This window comes from Crocuta crocuta, unplaced genomic scaffold (genome assembly GCF_008692635.1).
Source record: "Crocuta crocuta isolate KB4526 unplaced genomic scaffold, BGI_CrCroc_1.0 scaffold1309, whole genome shotgun sequence".
Lineage (NCBI taxonomy): Eukaryota > Metazoa > Chordata > Mammalia > Carnivora > Hyaenidae > Crocuta > Crocuta crocuta.
The window spans coordinates 39,237-50,970 of record NW_027527857.1 but is presented as its reverse complement, the minus strand read 5'-3'; the positions used below and the strand labels follow the sequence as shown (position 1 = coordinate 50,970).

Sequence of the window (11,734 nt, the reverse complement as noted above, 5' to 3'; positions counted from 1 at the left end):
AACAACGGAGTCCTAAATACAGAAAACAAATTGAGGGGAGGGGAGTTGAGGGATGAACAAAGCCGGTGAGCAGGATTAAGAGGTAGAAACGTTCAATTACAAAATAAACTAGTCACAGTGATGAAAACTGTCAATAATATTGTAATACCTTTGTATGATGATAGATGGTAACTACAAAGAAATAGTGTATCTGTTCAAGCAAAAAAGAATTTAAATAAAACACAAAGATTGGCAGAATGGATGATCCAACTACATGCTGTTTACAATAAAGGCAGAGTTGCTTATTAATAAAGTAAAAAGATGCTCAAAAAAGTTCCATGGCAAGTAGTAACCGAGATTTCAGTGGCAGTTACACAATTAGGAGACTAAATGGATGTTAAGTAAAATATTTTACTATAGACAAAGAAGGACCTTAGAAATTGATAATAGTGTCGTATTTATCACAAGATAATGAAGAATTATAAACGTTCACCTAACAACAGAGTTTCAAATATCTGAGTCCAAAACTGACAAAATTTGATAGAGAAAGAAATAGTTGAACAATATAGCCAATAAAGGACACAAGAACAAAAGATCACCAAGGAGTTAGAAGATAAAAACAGCACTATAACCCATTAGACCCAACAGGTATGAATGTGACACTACCACCAACAATACAGTACACATTCTTCTCAAGTGCACATGCAATGTTTTCCCAGAGAGACCTATGTTAGGCCATAAACAAGTTTCAGTAATTTAAGATGGATTGGAATCATAGCAGGTATGTAAAAGCACTGATTTAATACCTGTAATATGTACAGAATTTGATTAGTGAGGTTAAGAAAAATAGAATATTGGATTGGATCACTTACAGACACAAGATACATAAATGTGAACAAAGACTGTTGGGCTGCTCATGCTTTAGATATTTATGCTTTGTACAGACCTTTAAGAATACATGTTTTTGGGGCGCGTGGGTGGCTCAGTCGGTTAAGTGTCCGACTTTGGCTCAGGTCATGATCTCACGGTTCGTGGGCTTGAGCCCTATGTCAGGCTCTGTGCTGACAGCTAGCTCAGAGCCTGGAGACTGTGTTTGGATTCTGTGTCTCCCTCTCTCTCTGACCCTCCCTTGCCCACCCTGTCTCTGTCTCTCACTCTCTCTCAAAAATAAATAAAACATTTAAAAAGAATTAAAAAAAAAAACACACCACATTTTAGGTGCCATATATATCGTCTGAAAGAACAGAAAGCTAAAAGGCATACTATATTCCTCAAGTTCTGCTCTATTAACTTAATGAGGCAAAGCCAACTGCATATAGGAGAAAAGTGTTGGTAGATTAGCTAAAATTTTATGAAACAGCGTAAAGTGGGATTAATCAATTGTCCCCTACTGAAAGACTTACTGAAAGTTATACTAATTGAGACATTGGAGCCTTGCCAAAGAGACCTGTAAATCAATAATGGGTAGAATATTACAGATACACAGAAGTACAGCCAACAGATTTTCAAGAAAGGAGTAACAAAAATTCAATGGACAAAGAATAACTGTCCAGTGCTGCTGGAGCGGTGGAATCCATAAAGGGGCATATGAGCTTTGACCTAAGTCTCAGATCTTATATAAATCAACAAATACATCACAAGTTCACCAATAAAGAATCCTAGATATATCAAAATAGGTTTTTAACTGTATCTCTTTCAATCCTTCATTGTCATACTCAAAGAAATTCAAATTAGATCCACAGGTTTACAACACACCAGTTGCTGTTTTATTTGTAACAAAGGGAATCAAGTGAAAACAGGTAACAGCTTGAAGCAAGAACTACTTCTTTTGCTGTATTCTTTTTGGCACTAGTAAATAATTACAGAATACAGTGTCTTTCCTTACATGTGAAGCAAGGTGAAAAAAGAAGAGGAGGTAGAATAAAGGTGGAAGAAGCCCTTCAGCACCAAAATCTTTAAAAAATAGAAGAATAAAAGAGCAATACAAGAGAAACTGGAGGAACAAAAGAAATAGAGATATTCACCTTTCTCAAATTTTATTTGCCCAAGTCTAGAATTAAATTGGCTTGGCAAATTACTCACTGTTTGCTATTCCCAGTCATGCTGCAGGCAAGAAACATTTGGGAAGGGGTACACCAGGGCCTTAGGAACTGAGCTTAAAACATGTCTTTAAGAGTTAGGATATCAAAATTCTAAAATGACAAATTCTATATAGGAAACTAAGTCCAGGACCTAGGAAAAAGCAAAAAGCAGCAAAATAAAAAAAAAAAAAAAAAAAAAGCCTTTTTCTGCTTGTTGTCATAACTCTTCCTGCTGAGGAAGAAAAGGGTTAAGAGAAGTTAAAGGGGCTGTAGGAACAGAATCCTTCTGCTGCAAGCTATTTTGGTTCCCTTTTAAGTCAGGGTTATGGTCTGTAGGAGATTTAAGGAATATACTTTCAGTATCTGTTTCTTCCTCAAACTGGTCTTCTTGGCCCTCCTCAAGGTCAATTTTTGAGCTCCGGGCCTTTTTAGACTGCAGCTCTTCTTGAACAAGATCCTTACTTTGCCTACCCAGATCTGTTTTCTGTTGCCATCGCCGCTGTCGCTTCTCCAATGCCCGACCTCTTTTCCGATTTCTTTTATGCTCACGCTTCTCCAGCTACAATGATACACAGACAAGCACAGAGTACTTATGGGCCAGTGGTCAGGCGTGGGCTCCCTTACTGCCTGGACTGACCATCTGACCCTGCCCATGACCCTTTTCCTCACCTCCATAAGTGTACGGATCCGCTCCAGGTCTGGAGGCTGTCCAGCATGCAGCAGCTGCCAAATGCTATGGCTCTCATCCAGAGTCACCTCAAGCAGGTCGCCCTCCAACATGAGCTCTTCGAGGGGGGCCCGGGTTGCCTCAGGGAGATCCAATACAGGGCCAGTCAAGTGTGGCAATACTGAGGACAGTGCCTCCAGGTCTAGGAAGTTTTATGGACAAGTTGAGTCAGAGGCTACTCCTAGTCTTATCCCCAACACTCTGACACAACCAAGGACCAAATGGGTCAGCTTGCTGATATCCACTCAATAGCATATAAACCTAGACCTACGTATCTTACCTGATCCCTGCAGAGGGGCTACCTTCTCATGGATAGTCATACTGTCCACATTCGGCAGCAACCCTGGGACCTGCTAAGGAGAGTAAGAATGGGTAGGGTAATAGATAACAGAAAAACCAGACTGTATTTTTCTTGCCCCAGCTTCAAATCTGTTACCCTTTACCTCCTGAAGGAGGCAGATACACGCTGACAGTAGGAAGCATGTATGTGGACAGGATGGAAAATGGGACAGGTGCACTAGACCAATGGGGACTAAATATTAAAGAATAAAGACAGTCTAGAAAGAACGGGTAGGGCCAGGACATACATAGATATTTAAGGGCAACAGTTGGGCAGAGCAGCTAACCTTATGTGTATCCTTGCCACTGTCTTCTCTGAGTAGGAGAGAGGCAGGGGCTGAAGGGTAAGTAGGGGCCTCCTTTGGCTTGGATTCACCCTGCAGCTGCTGGCGTAGTTCACCCAGCTGTCCCAACAGACCAGTCACATCTGCAGAGGCCAGAGCCTGCCTGGCGCGACCCTGCCAGACAATGGCCCTCTCTGTGAGACACTGCAGAGCCTCACCCTCAGGCAGCCGTACTGGCAGTCTCTGCAAGGCTACCAGCAATGTCAGGATAGTCTCCAGACGTGGGCGCCGTGAGCGCATGCACAGCGGACATAAGAATTTGGTGTCCCACTCCCACCAGGCCAGCAGTGGTGATGAGGTAGGACTGGATCTTGAAGAGCTGAGGAGGCGGGGTACTGAAACACATTGCCCATGGAACCAGTCCTGACACAGGTCACACTGAAGAGCTCCCACCCCAGCTGGCACCTGCCCACACACACAGGTGGAGGTTGCAGAAGTAGTCGAAGATTCTACTGGACGGGGCTTGGCAGAGTTGGTGCGACGCAGGTGCAGGATACCCTCCTTCTCCTTCTGCTCCCCGTCCTTGAAGGCTACAATCTGGTAGGTCCAGAGAGAAAGGAAGTCAGCAGGCTATTTCATTCCCTTTTCCAGTGCCTTTTATATCTCATTCACAAACTAGGAAAACAGGATTATAGACCAACTGTCCCCCTATGGTTATCCAATTTGGATATTCTTATCGTAACTAGACTCTTCTACCCCCACATGCCCAAGGTCCTTACCACAGAGCCTGGGTCTCTGAGGTCCTGTGCAGACAGTCCTAGCAACTCTGTGTCAGATCCGTACAAGCTCAACTCCTTTCCTATCCACCGGCTACGCTTGCTGCTGTCTGAGCCAGCATTTGCACATGGGCAGAGTACCTGAAGCAACACACAGGGGCAGTATGTCCATGATGCCCTCACCAACCCTCTCCAGGTGCCCCAACTTCCTACTCTCACAACAGCCATGCTAGGACCACAGGAGGCTGTGCATTACGGTTTCAGGCCTTACCTCTAGGAGGGTATAGCATGAATTCTTCTTGAGGAAGGTCTTGGAGGCTTTCTCCCTCCAGGAGTGTGCTGTCACTACCTGAAGCTCTAGCTGTCTCAGCTCCTCCAAACCCACAGGCAGGTCACGGCCTACAGCCACCAGGCCCTCCAAGTCATCCAAGCAGGGGTAGTGCTCACCATTCTGAAGCAGAGGCAGGAGACGGCTCAATTAAATTATGTCAAAGACCATTATGTTTAGATTTCTGCTGACCAATGATGAGCATCACGCTGCATAGTTATAAGGGATATCTAGGAACTATTCTAAAGAAAACAAGGGATAGCAAACACTTGCTCCCAGAACTCCCACTTCACTGTCTCAGAAAAAAAAAAAAAAGCCCCTTCCACACCAACTGTTTTGTCTGTTTTACCTTCTCTAGATCCCTTCCTTTGGAATAGTCTCTGGTCAAGTCCATATATGTTGTTCTCCTTCTGCTATTCTTAATCCTCATATTCTCAGCTCTAACCTCCTACCTCTACTTACTAGCACAAAACAGCTTATAATGCCTAAAGCAGAATAGTCAGTAGTCAATTGTGACTTAGATCTCCTTACTTGGATCTCCTCCACATCAGCAATCCAAGCGTGTGCCTTAGCCAGAGCATCTTTGAGTGCCTGGATATTAGGCAGGTGAACTGGTATGTGTTCTGCCTCCTGGATTATGGCTTCTAATGTAGCTGGTGGGTGCTTCTGCCTATAAATGTTTGGAAAAAGAGGAATCCATCCTTAAATGTTATATACATAGACAGTTTTGTTTGTTTGTTTTTGGTCCCAGGTTTCAACTATCAAAAACATAAGGAGCAAAAAGTTCAAAATAATAACTGAGCAATAATCCCTCCAGTCTCAGGAACTTTATACACTGACAGAGCATGTATGTGATTATCTTAGAAGTCAGGTCTGTTATCTATCACCAGACTGATAAACATTTTGTCAATTACTGCCTTACAGCAGAATAGTAAATAGGAGGCTGGATGACATGTCATTCCAATCCTTTACAGTTTAGCAGATGCTGAACTGGGAGTCTGATTTCAGGGATCAGATCTTAGAATCAAGCCCAAACTCTGAGAACTGGAGTCAGAGTACATATGGGCACAGGCTGGGCCCCACCTGGCCTCCAGGCAGAAAAGAGCCTTTTCTTCCCAGCGCTCTGCAATGGTCAGCAGCTCCTGAAGCTCAGCCCGGGCCTTGTCCACAGAAGGGCTGGAGGCTACTTTGGCACCTGTAACCAAGAGCCCTTGCATGATGACCAGAGAGCCCTTTTGACCTGAAGGGGCCAGTGCTTGTTTCACCTCATCTAGCCATCGCGCCTGCTCCACCTGCCGCTGGAGCTGATGGGCTTCAGGCACCTGTACACCCAGCTGCTGCCCCCTCTCCAACAAGGACTGCAATAGCCCTACACTGGGGGGCAGTAAGGCTAGGGCTTTCCGGGCCTCAATTCGGTAGGCCTCCACCTGTTCCAGGACATCCTGCAGACATATAGGATAAAGAAGAGACTCTTTAGCCATCCAGATATGTAACCACCTCAATCTGTTCCCCATGTTTTCTCTTAGGCATTTACACTTATCATCAACCATGTAATAAGACAAGATCTAGTTAATATCAACAAAGGTCCTTTGTTGATCTTCCTGCTTCTCCTTTAGTTTATTTTAAATTTAGTCTTCCAGGCCGGCCACTTTCATACCATGCTATCCTTGAAAGCTTCCTGAGACTCTATAAATTCTAAATAAAGTATCTCCTTACCCCCTATGAGTATCTCCAATCCTATGAGCCAGGTGGTTATATAGCCCTCTGTTCAGTATTTTGAATCATTTCTGTTTGGAACAATTATCTTCTTGAACTATATAGCTATCAGATATAATATGATGTAGCTACATAGCTATTACATAAGCGATAGCACTGAACCACTCTTCTCTACAGCTTCTAAGAAAGATATATTGTAAGGAACTACTTAGAACAATTAGGTTCTTTAAGTTTTCCTACTATCTCAGATTTGCTAGTATCTATTTTTATTCCCTCTTCACCTTGACATCCCCAATCTGATGCATGGCACAGGGAAGGCTGCTCATCTGCTCAAGAAGGACTCGTAGCTCAGTCAGGGTCAGTTGTGGAGTTTCAATCCTGCAGGAGTCAGGGAAAAAAGACTCACTCATTCAACCTGCTAAGGCCACAGTGCATGCTTTATGAGTAATGCAACTTATTTTTTTCTATTTAAAGTAATATCTTTGAAGATCATCTTCACAGTTCAGGGACTATGAGTCAATAAATTAGGATTAAAAAATTGGGGGACATTCTGTATTTGAAATTGTTAGAGAAGACTGAAGATATCAAAGTGAGGCAATACAAGTTTCTGAAGAAATGTATGGTATCTGAGGTATCATTAGATAGAAAAAATAAAATAAAGACACACATTTGTTTTTGAGAGAATAAAAACGTGAGATCACCTTTACAAAGCTTTTATTTTCTATAGTATTTCTGTTAAGAGTTACACAGATTAAAAAAAAAAAAAGGGGATACAAAGGTAAGAAAATGAAGAAAAAGAAACATAAAGCTAAAAATTCAGTAGTATCTAAGACTACTAGTTTTCACAATGAAGTAAAAATAAAACATCTGTTAATTACAATTAAAATAAATATCAGAGGTTTAAAGAAAAACACACAAAGGAATTAAGAAGCAAAGACTGTTGTGGGATGATGCAGAAAAATGGAAATAACAGAAGACAGAAATAAGGAGTTGATTAAGCTGGTAGAAGAGTAAGGCAACCCTAAGCTTGCCTCCTACCTAGAACATAGCTAAATATTAAATAATTCTGAACAGTCAAGAAAGCGATCAAAGTCTGGAAGAACAAAGGTGATGTCTGCAAGTAGAAAGAATGACCACCTAATGGAGGGTAGGAACTGCAGAGAGTTGATCTGAGGGAGAAAGAGCCTCAGGTATTACAGAGAACAGGGAGCCCACACAGCTGAAAAAAGAAAGAGAGACAAACAACGAGAAAAAGAAAGAAAGAAAGAAAGAAAGAAAACACTCCCAAGTGGTTTCATGGGAAAAACTCTTCCCCAAAACCACTAACTGGGAAAAAAGCGGAGGGTTTAAATCCCACAAGTGTTTCATACACAGCAAAGCCAGAGTCTGTAATTTCAGAGGTCAGCACTATCACCAGGGTCCTTCCTGGTAACATTACCAGTGGTCTGTGGGAAGAAGGGAGAAGACTTGGGAATGGGTAATGCAGTCTGAGGATCCCCTGGATCTCAAAGGGAGAAACAGTTCCCCTGCCTGGAGTTCATGTGGTAGAGGCAATAGAGACTCTCTGTAGACAAAAGTCCTGTGAGCACCAATGAATGGCTCTGTTCACCAGTATAGGAACAAACATATTGGCTTGGGCAGCAAACCCTGGCACCAGCTGTCTGCCACGATTTACGAAGAACTTGGAAATCACTATGCAGCACCGACACTATTTTCTGGGACAAGCTGGCCAGCAACAGTATGGCAAGACCCCTTCCTCAGAGGATCAGGGTGGGGCCATGCCTCCGTGTTCTCTCAAGTTAAGACTTCTGAAACACAGCAGTGCCTGACAGAAAACACAGGAGGGCTGTGCTGCTGGCAGGTAGACAACTGGGACACAGACAGAGTGTAGGGAGGGAGCTGACAGAAGCTGAGGACAAAGGATGGTGGTTCTGAACGGCAAAAGAAAGCCAGAGTAGCCATACTTACATCAGACAAATTAGGTTTTAAAACATAGACTATAACAAGGGATGCGGAAAGCATTATGTCATATTAAGGGGTCTATCCACAAAGAAGATCTAGCAATTGTAAATATTTATTATAAGTTGGGAGCACCAAAATATATAAAGCAACTAGTAACAAACACAAATCTACTTACTACTGCTAATAAAATAATAATGAGAGATTTTAATAGTTCACTCACAGTTCATGTAAACAGGAAATCAACAAGGAAACAACGGCTTTGAATGATACACTGGAGTGACTGGTTGGTCTTAACAGATATATTGAGAACATTTCCACCTAAGGCAGCACAATGCAAATTCTTTTCGAGTGCACATGGAACATTCTCCAGCACAGATTACATACTGGATCACAAATCAGCCCGCAACAAGTACAAAAAGATCCATATCATACCATGTACATTTTCTAAGCACAATGCTATGAAACTTGAAATCACCCACAAGGAAAAATTTGGAAAACCAAAAATATGTGGAAATTAAGGAAATGGATTGGGTTAACCAGGAAATTAAAGAAGAAACAAAAGAGTACATGGAATCAAATAAAAATGAAAACATGAAGTCGCAAAACCTTTGGAATGCAGGCAAGGTGGTCACAAGAAGAAAGTATATAACAATACGTGCTACCTCAAGAAGCAAGAAAAGTCTCAAATACACAACCTAACCTTAGCTAAAGGAGCCTGAAAAAAGAGGCATAAATAAGAATTCATCATATCAAAAATGTAATAATCTGGGGCGCCTGTGTGGCTTAGTCGGTGAAGCGTCCGACTTTCGCCTGGGTCATGATCTCGCGGTTCGTGGGTTCGAGCCCCACGTCGGGCTCTGTGCTGACTCCCAGCTCAGAGCCTGGAGCCTATTTCGGAGTCTGTATCTCCCTCTCTCTCTGACCCTCCCCTGCTCATGCTGTCTCTCTCTCTCTCTCTCTCTCTCTCCTAGAAATAAATAAAAATATTTTTTAAAAAATGCAATAATCTAAGTAACAAGTTCCTGGGCATCTTTTTTCTGTAAGAAAGAGAATTGAAAGGGGGCAGAGATCAGATAGATTAGAACTTGAGAGGGGCGCCTGGGTGGCTCAGTCAGTTAAGTGTCCAACTTCGGCTCGGGTCATGATCTCATGGATCGTGGGGTCGAGCTCCGTGGTGGGCTCTGTGCTCACAGCTCAGAGCCTGGAGCTGCTTCGGATTCTGTGTCTCCCTTTCTCTCTAACCCTCCCCTGCTCACACTGTCTCTCTCTCTATAAGAAATANCAGAAATAAGGAGTTGATTAAGCTGGTAGAAGAGTAAGGCAACCCTAAGCTTGCCTCCTACCTAGAACATAGCTAAATATTAAATAATTCTGAACAGTCAAGAAAGCGATCAAAGTCTGGAAGAACAAAGGTGATGTCTGCAAGTAGAAAGAATGACCACCTAATGGAGGGTAGGAACTGCAGAGAGTTGATCTGAGGGAGAAAGAGCCTCAGGTATTACAGAGAACAGGGAGCCCACACAGCTGAAAAAAGAAAGAGAGACAAACAACGAGAAAAAGAAAGAAAGAAAGAAAGAAAGAAAACACTCCCAAGTGGTTTCATGGGAAAAACTCTTCCCCAAAACCACTAACTGGGAAAAAAGCGGAGGGTTTAAATCCCACAAGTGTTTCATACACAGCAAAGCCAGAGTCTGTAATTTCAGAGGTCAGCACTATCACCAGGGTCCTTCCTGGTAACATTACCAGTGGTCTGTGGGAAGAAGGGAGAAGACTTGGGAATGGGTAATGCAGTCTGAGGATCCCCTGGATCTCAAAGGGAGAAACAGTTCCCCTGCCTGGAGTTCATGTGGTAGAGGCAATAGAGACTCTCTGTAGACAAAAGTCCTGTGAGCACCAATGAATGGCTCTGTTCACCAGTATAGGAACAAACATATTGGCTTGGGCAGCAAACCCTGGCACCAGCTGTCTGCCACGATTTACGAAGAACTTGGAAATCACTATGCAGCACCGACACTATTTTCTGGGACAAGCTGGCCAGCAACAGTATGGCAAGACCCCTTCCTCAGAGGATCAGGGTGGGGCCATGCCTCCGTGTTCTCTCAAGTTAAGACTTCTGAAACACAGCAGTGCCTGACAGAAAACACAGGAGGGCTGTGCTGCTGGCAGGTAGACAACTGGGACACAGACAGAGTGTAGGGAGGGAGCTGACAGAAGCTGAGGACAAAGGATGGTGGTTCTGAACGGCAAAAGAAAGCCAGAGTAGCCATACTTACATCAGACAAATTAGGTTTTAAAACATAGACTATAACAAGGGATGCGGAAAGCATTATGTCATATTAAGGGGTCTATCCACAAAGAAGATCTAGCAATTGTAAATATTTATTATAAGTTGGGAGCACCAAAATATATAAAGCAACTAGTAACAAACACAAATCTACTTACTACTGCTAATAAAATAATAATGAGAGATTTTAATAGTTCACTCACAGTTCATGTAAACAGGAAATCAACAAGGAAACAACGGCTTTGAATGATACACTGGAGTGACTGGTTGGTCTTAACAGATATATTGAGAACATTTCCACCTAAGGCAGCACAATGCAAATTCTTTTCGAGTGCACATGGAACATTCTCCAGCACAGATTACATACTGGATCACAAATCAGCCCGCAACAAGTACAAAAAGATCCATATCATACCATGTACATTTTCTAAGCACAATGCTATGAAACTTGAAATCACCCACAAGGAAAAATTTGGAAAACCAAAAATATGTGGAAATTAAGGAAATGGATTGGGTTAACCAGGAAATTAAAGAAGAAACAAAAGAGTACATGGAATCAAATAAAAATGAAAACATGAAGTCGCAAAACCTTTGGAATGCAGGCAAGGTGGTCACAAGAAGAAAGTATATAACAATACGTGCTACCTCAAGAAGCAAGAAAAGTCTCAAATACACAACCTAACCTTAGCTAAAGGAGCCTGAAAAAAGAGGCATAAATAAGAATTCATCATATCAAAAATGTAATAATCTGGGGCGCCTGTGTGGCTTAGTCGGTGAAGCGTCCGACTTTCGCCTGGGTCATGATCTCGCGGTTCGTGGGTTCGAGCCCCACGTCGGGCTCTGTGCTGACTCCCAGCTCAGAGCCTGGAGCCTATTTCGGAGTCTGTATCTCCCTCTCTCTCTGACCCTCCCCTGCTCATGCTGTCTCTCTCTCTCTCTCTCTCTCTCTCTCTCTCCTAGAAATAAATAAAAATATTTTTTAAAAAATGCAATAATCTAAGTAACAAGTTCCTGGGCATCTTTTTTCTGTAAGAAAGAGAATTGAAAGGGGGCAGAGATCAGATAGATTAGAACTTGAGAGGGGCGCCTGGGTGGCTCAGTCAGTTAAGTGTCCAACTTCGGCTCGGGTCATGATCTCATGGATCGTGGGGTCGAGCTCCGTGGTGGGCTCTGTGCTCACAGCTCAGAGCCTGGAGCTGCTTCGGATTCTGTGTCTCCCTTTCTCTCTAACCCTCCCCTGCTCACACTGTCTCTCTCT

The 11,734-nt window shown here is 42.9% G+C and overlaps 1 protein-coding gene across 1 annotated transcript in view; it reads right to left on the bottom strand.

Annotated features, from left to right (window-relative positions):
* Positions 1–2,265: 2,265 nt before the first annotated feature.
* The window catches only part of LOC144245550 (lysine-specific demethylase 5D), a 38,147-nt gene continuing 28,678 nt past the window's right edge, over positions 2,266–11,734 (bottom strand). Inside the window, exons 16-24 of the mRNA XM_077780954.1 lie at positions 6,512–6,608; positions 5,598–5,956; positions 5,046–5,184; positions 4,458–4,637; positions 4,190–4,327; positions 3,414–4,007; positions 3,068–3,137; positions 2,730–2,929; positions 2,266–2,619 (exon numbers count right to left, since the gene is read on the bottom strand). Of these exons, the coding sequence (XP_077637080.1) occupies positions 2,278–2,619; positions 2,730–2,929; positions 3,068–3,137; positions 3,414–4,007; positions 4,190–4,327; positions 4,458–4,637; positions 5,046–5,184; positions 5,598–5,956; positions 6,512–6,608 (2,119 nt within the window). The 3' untranslated portion in view covers positions 2,266–2,277. The remainder of the gene's footprint in view (positions 2,620–2,729; positions 2,930–3,067; positions 3,138–3,413; positions 4,008–4,189; positions 4,328–4,457; positions 4,638–5,045; positions 5,185–5,597; positions 5,957–6,511; positions 6,609–11,734) is intronic.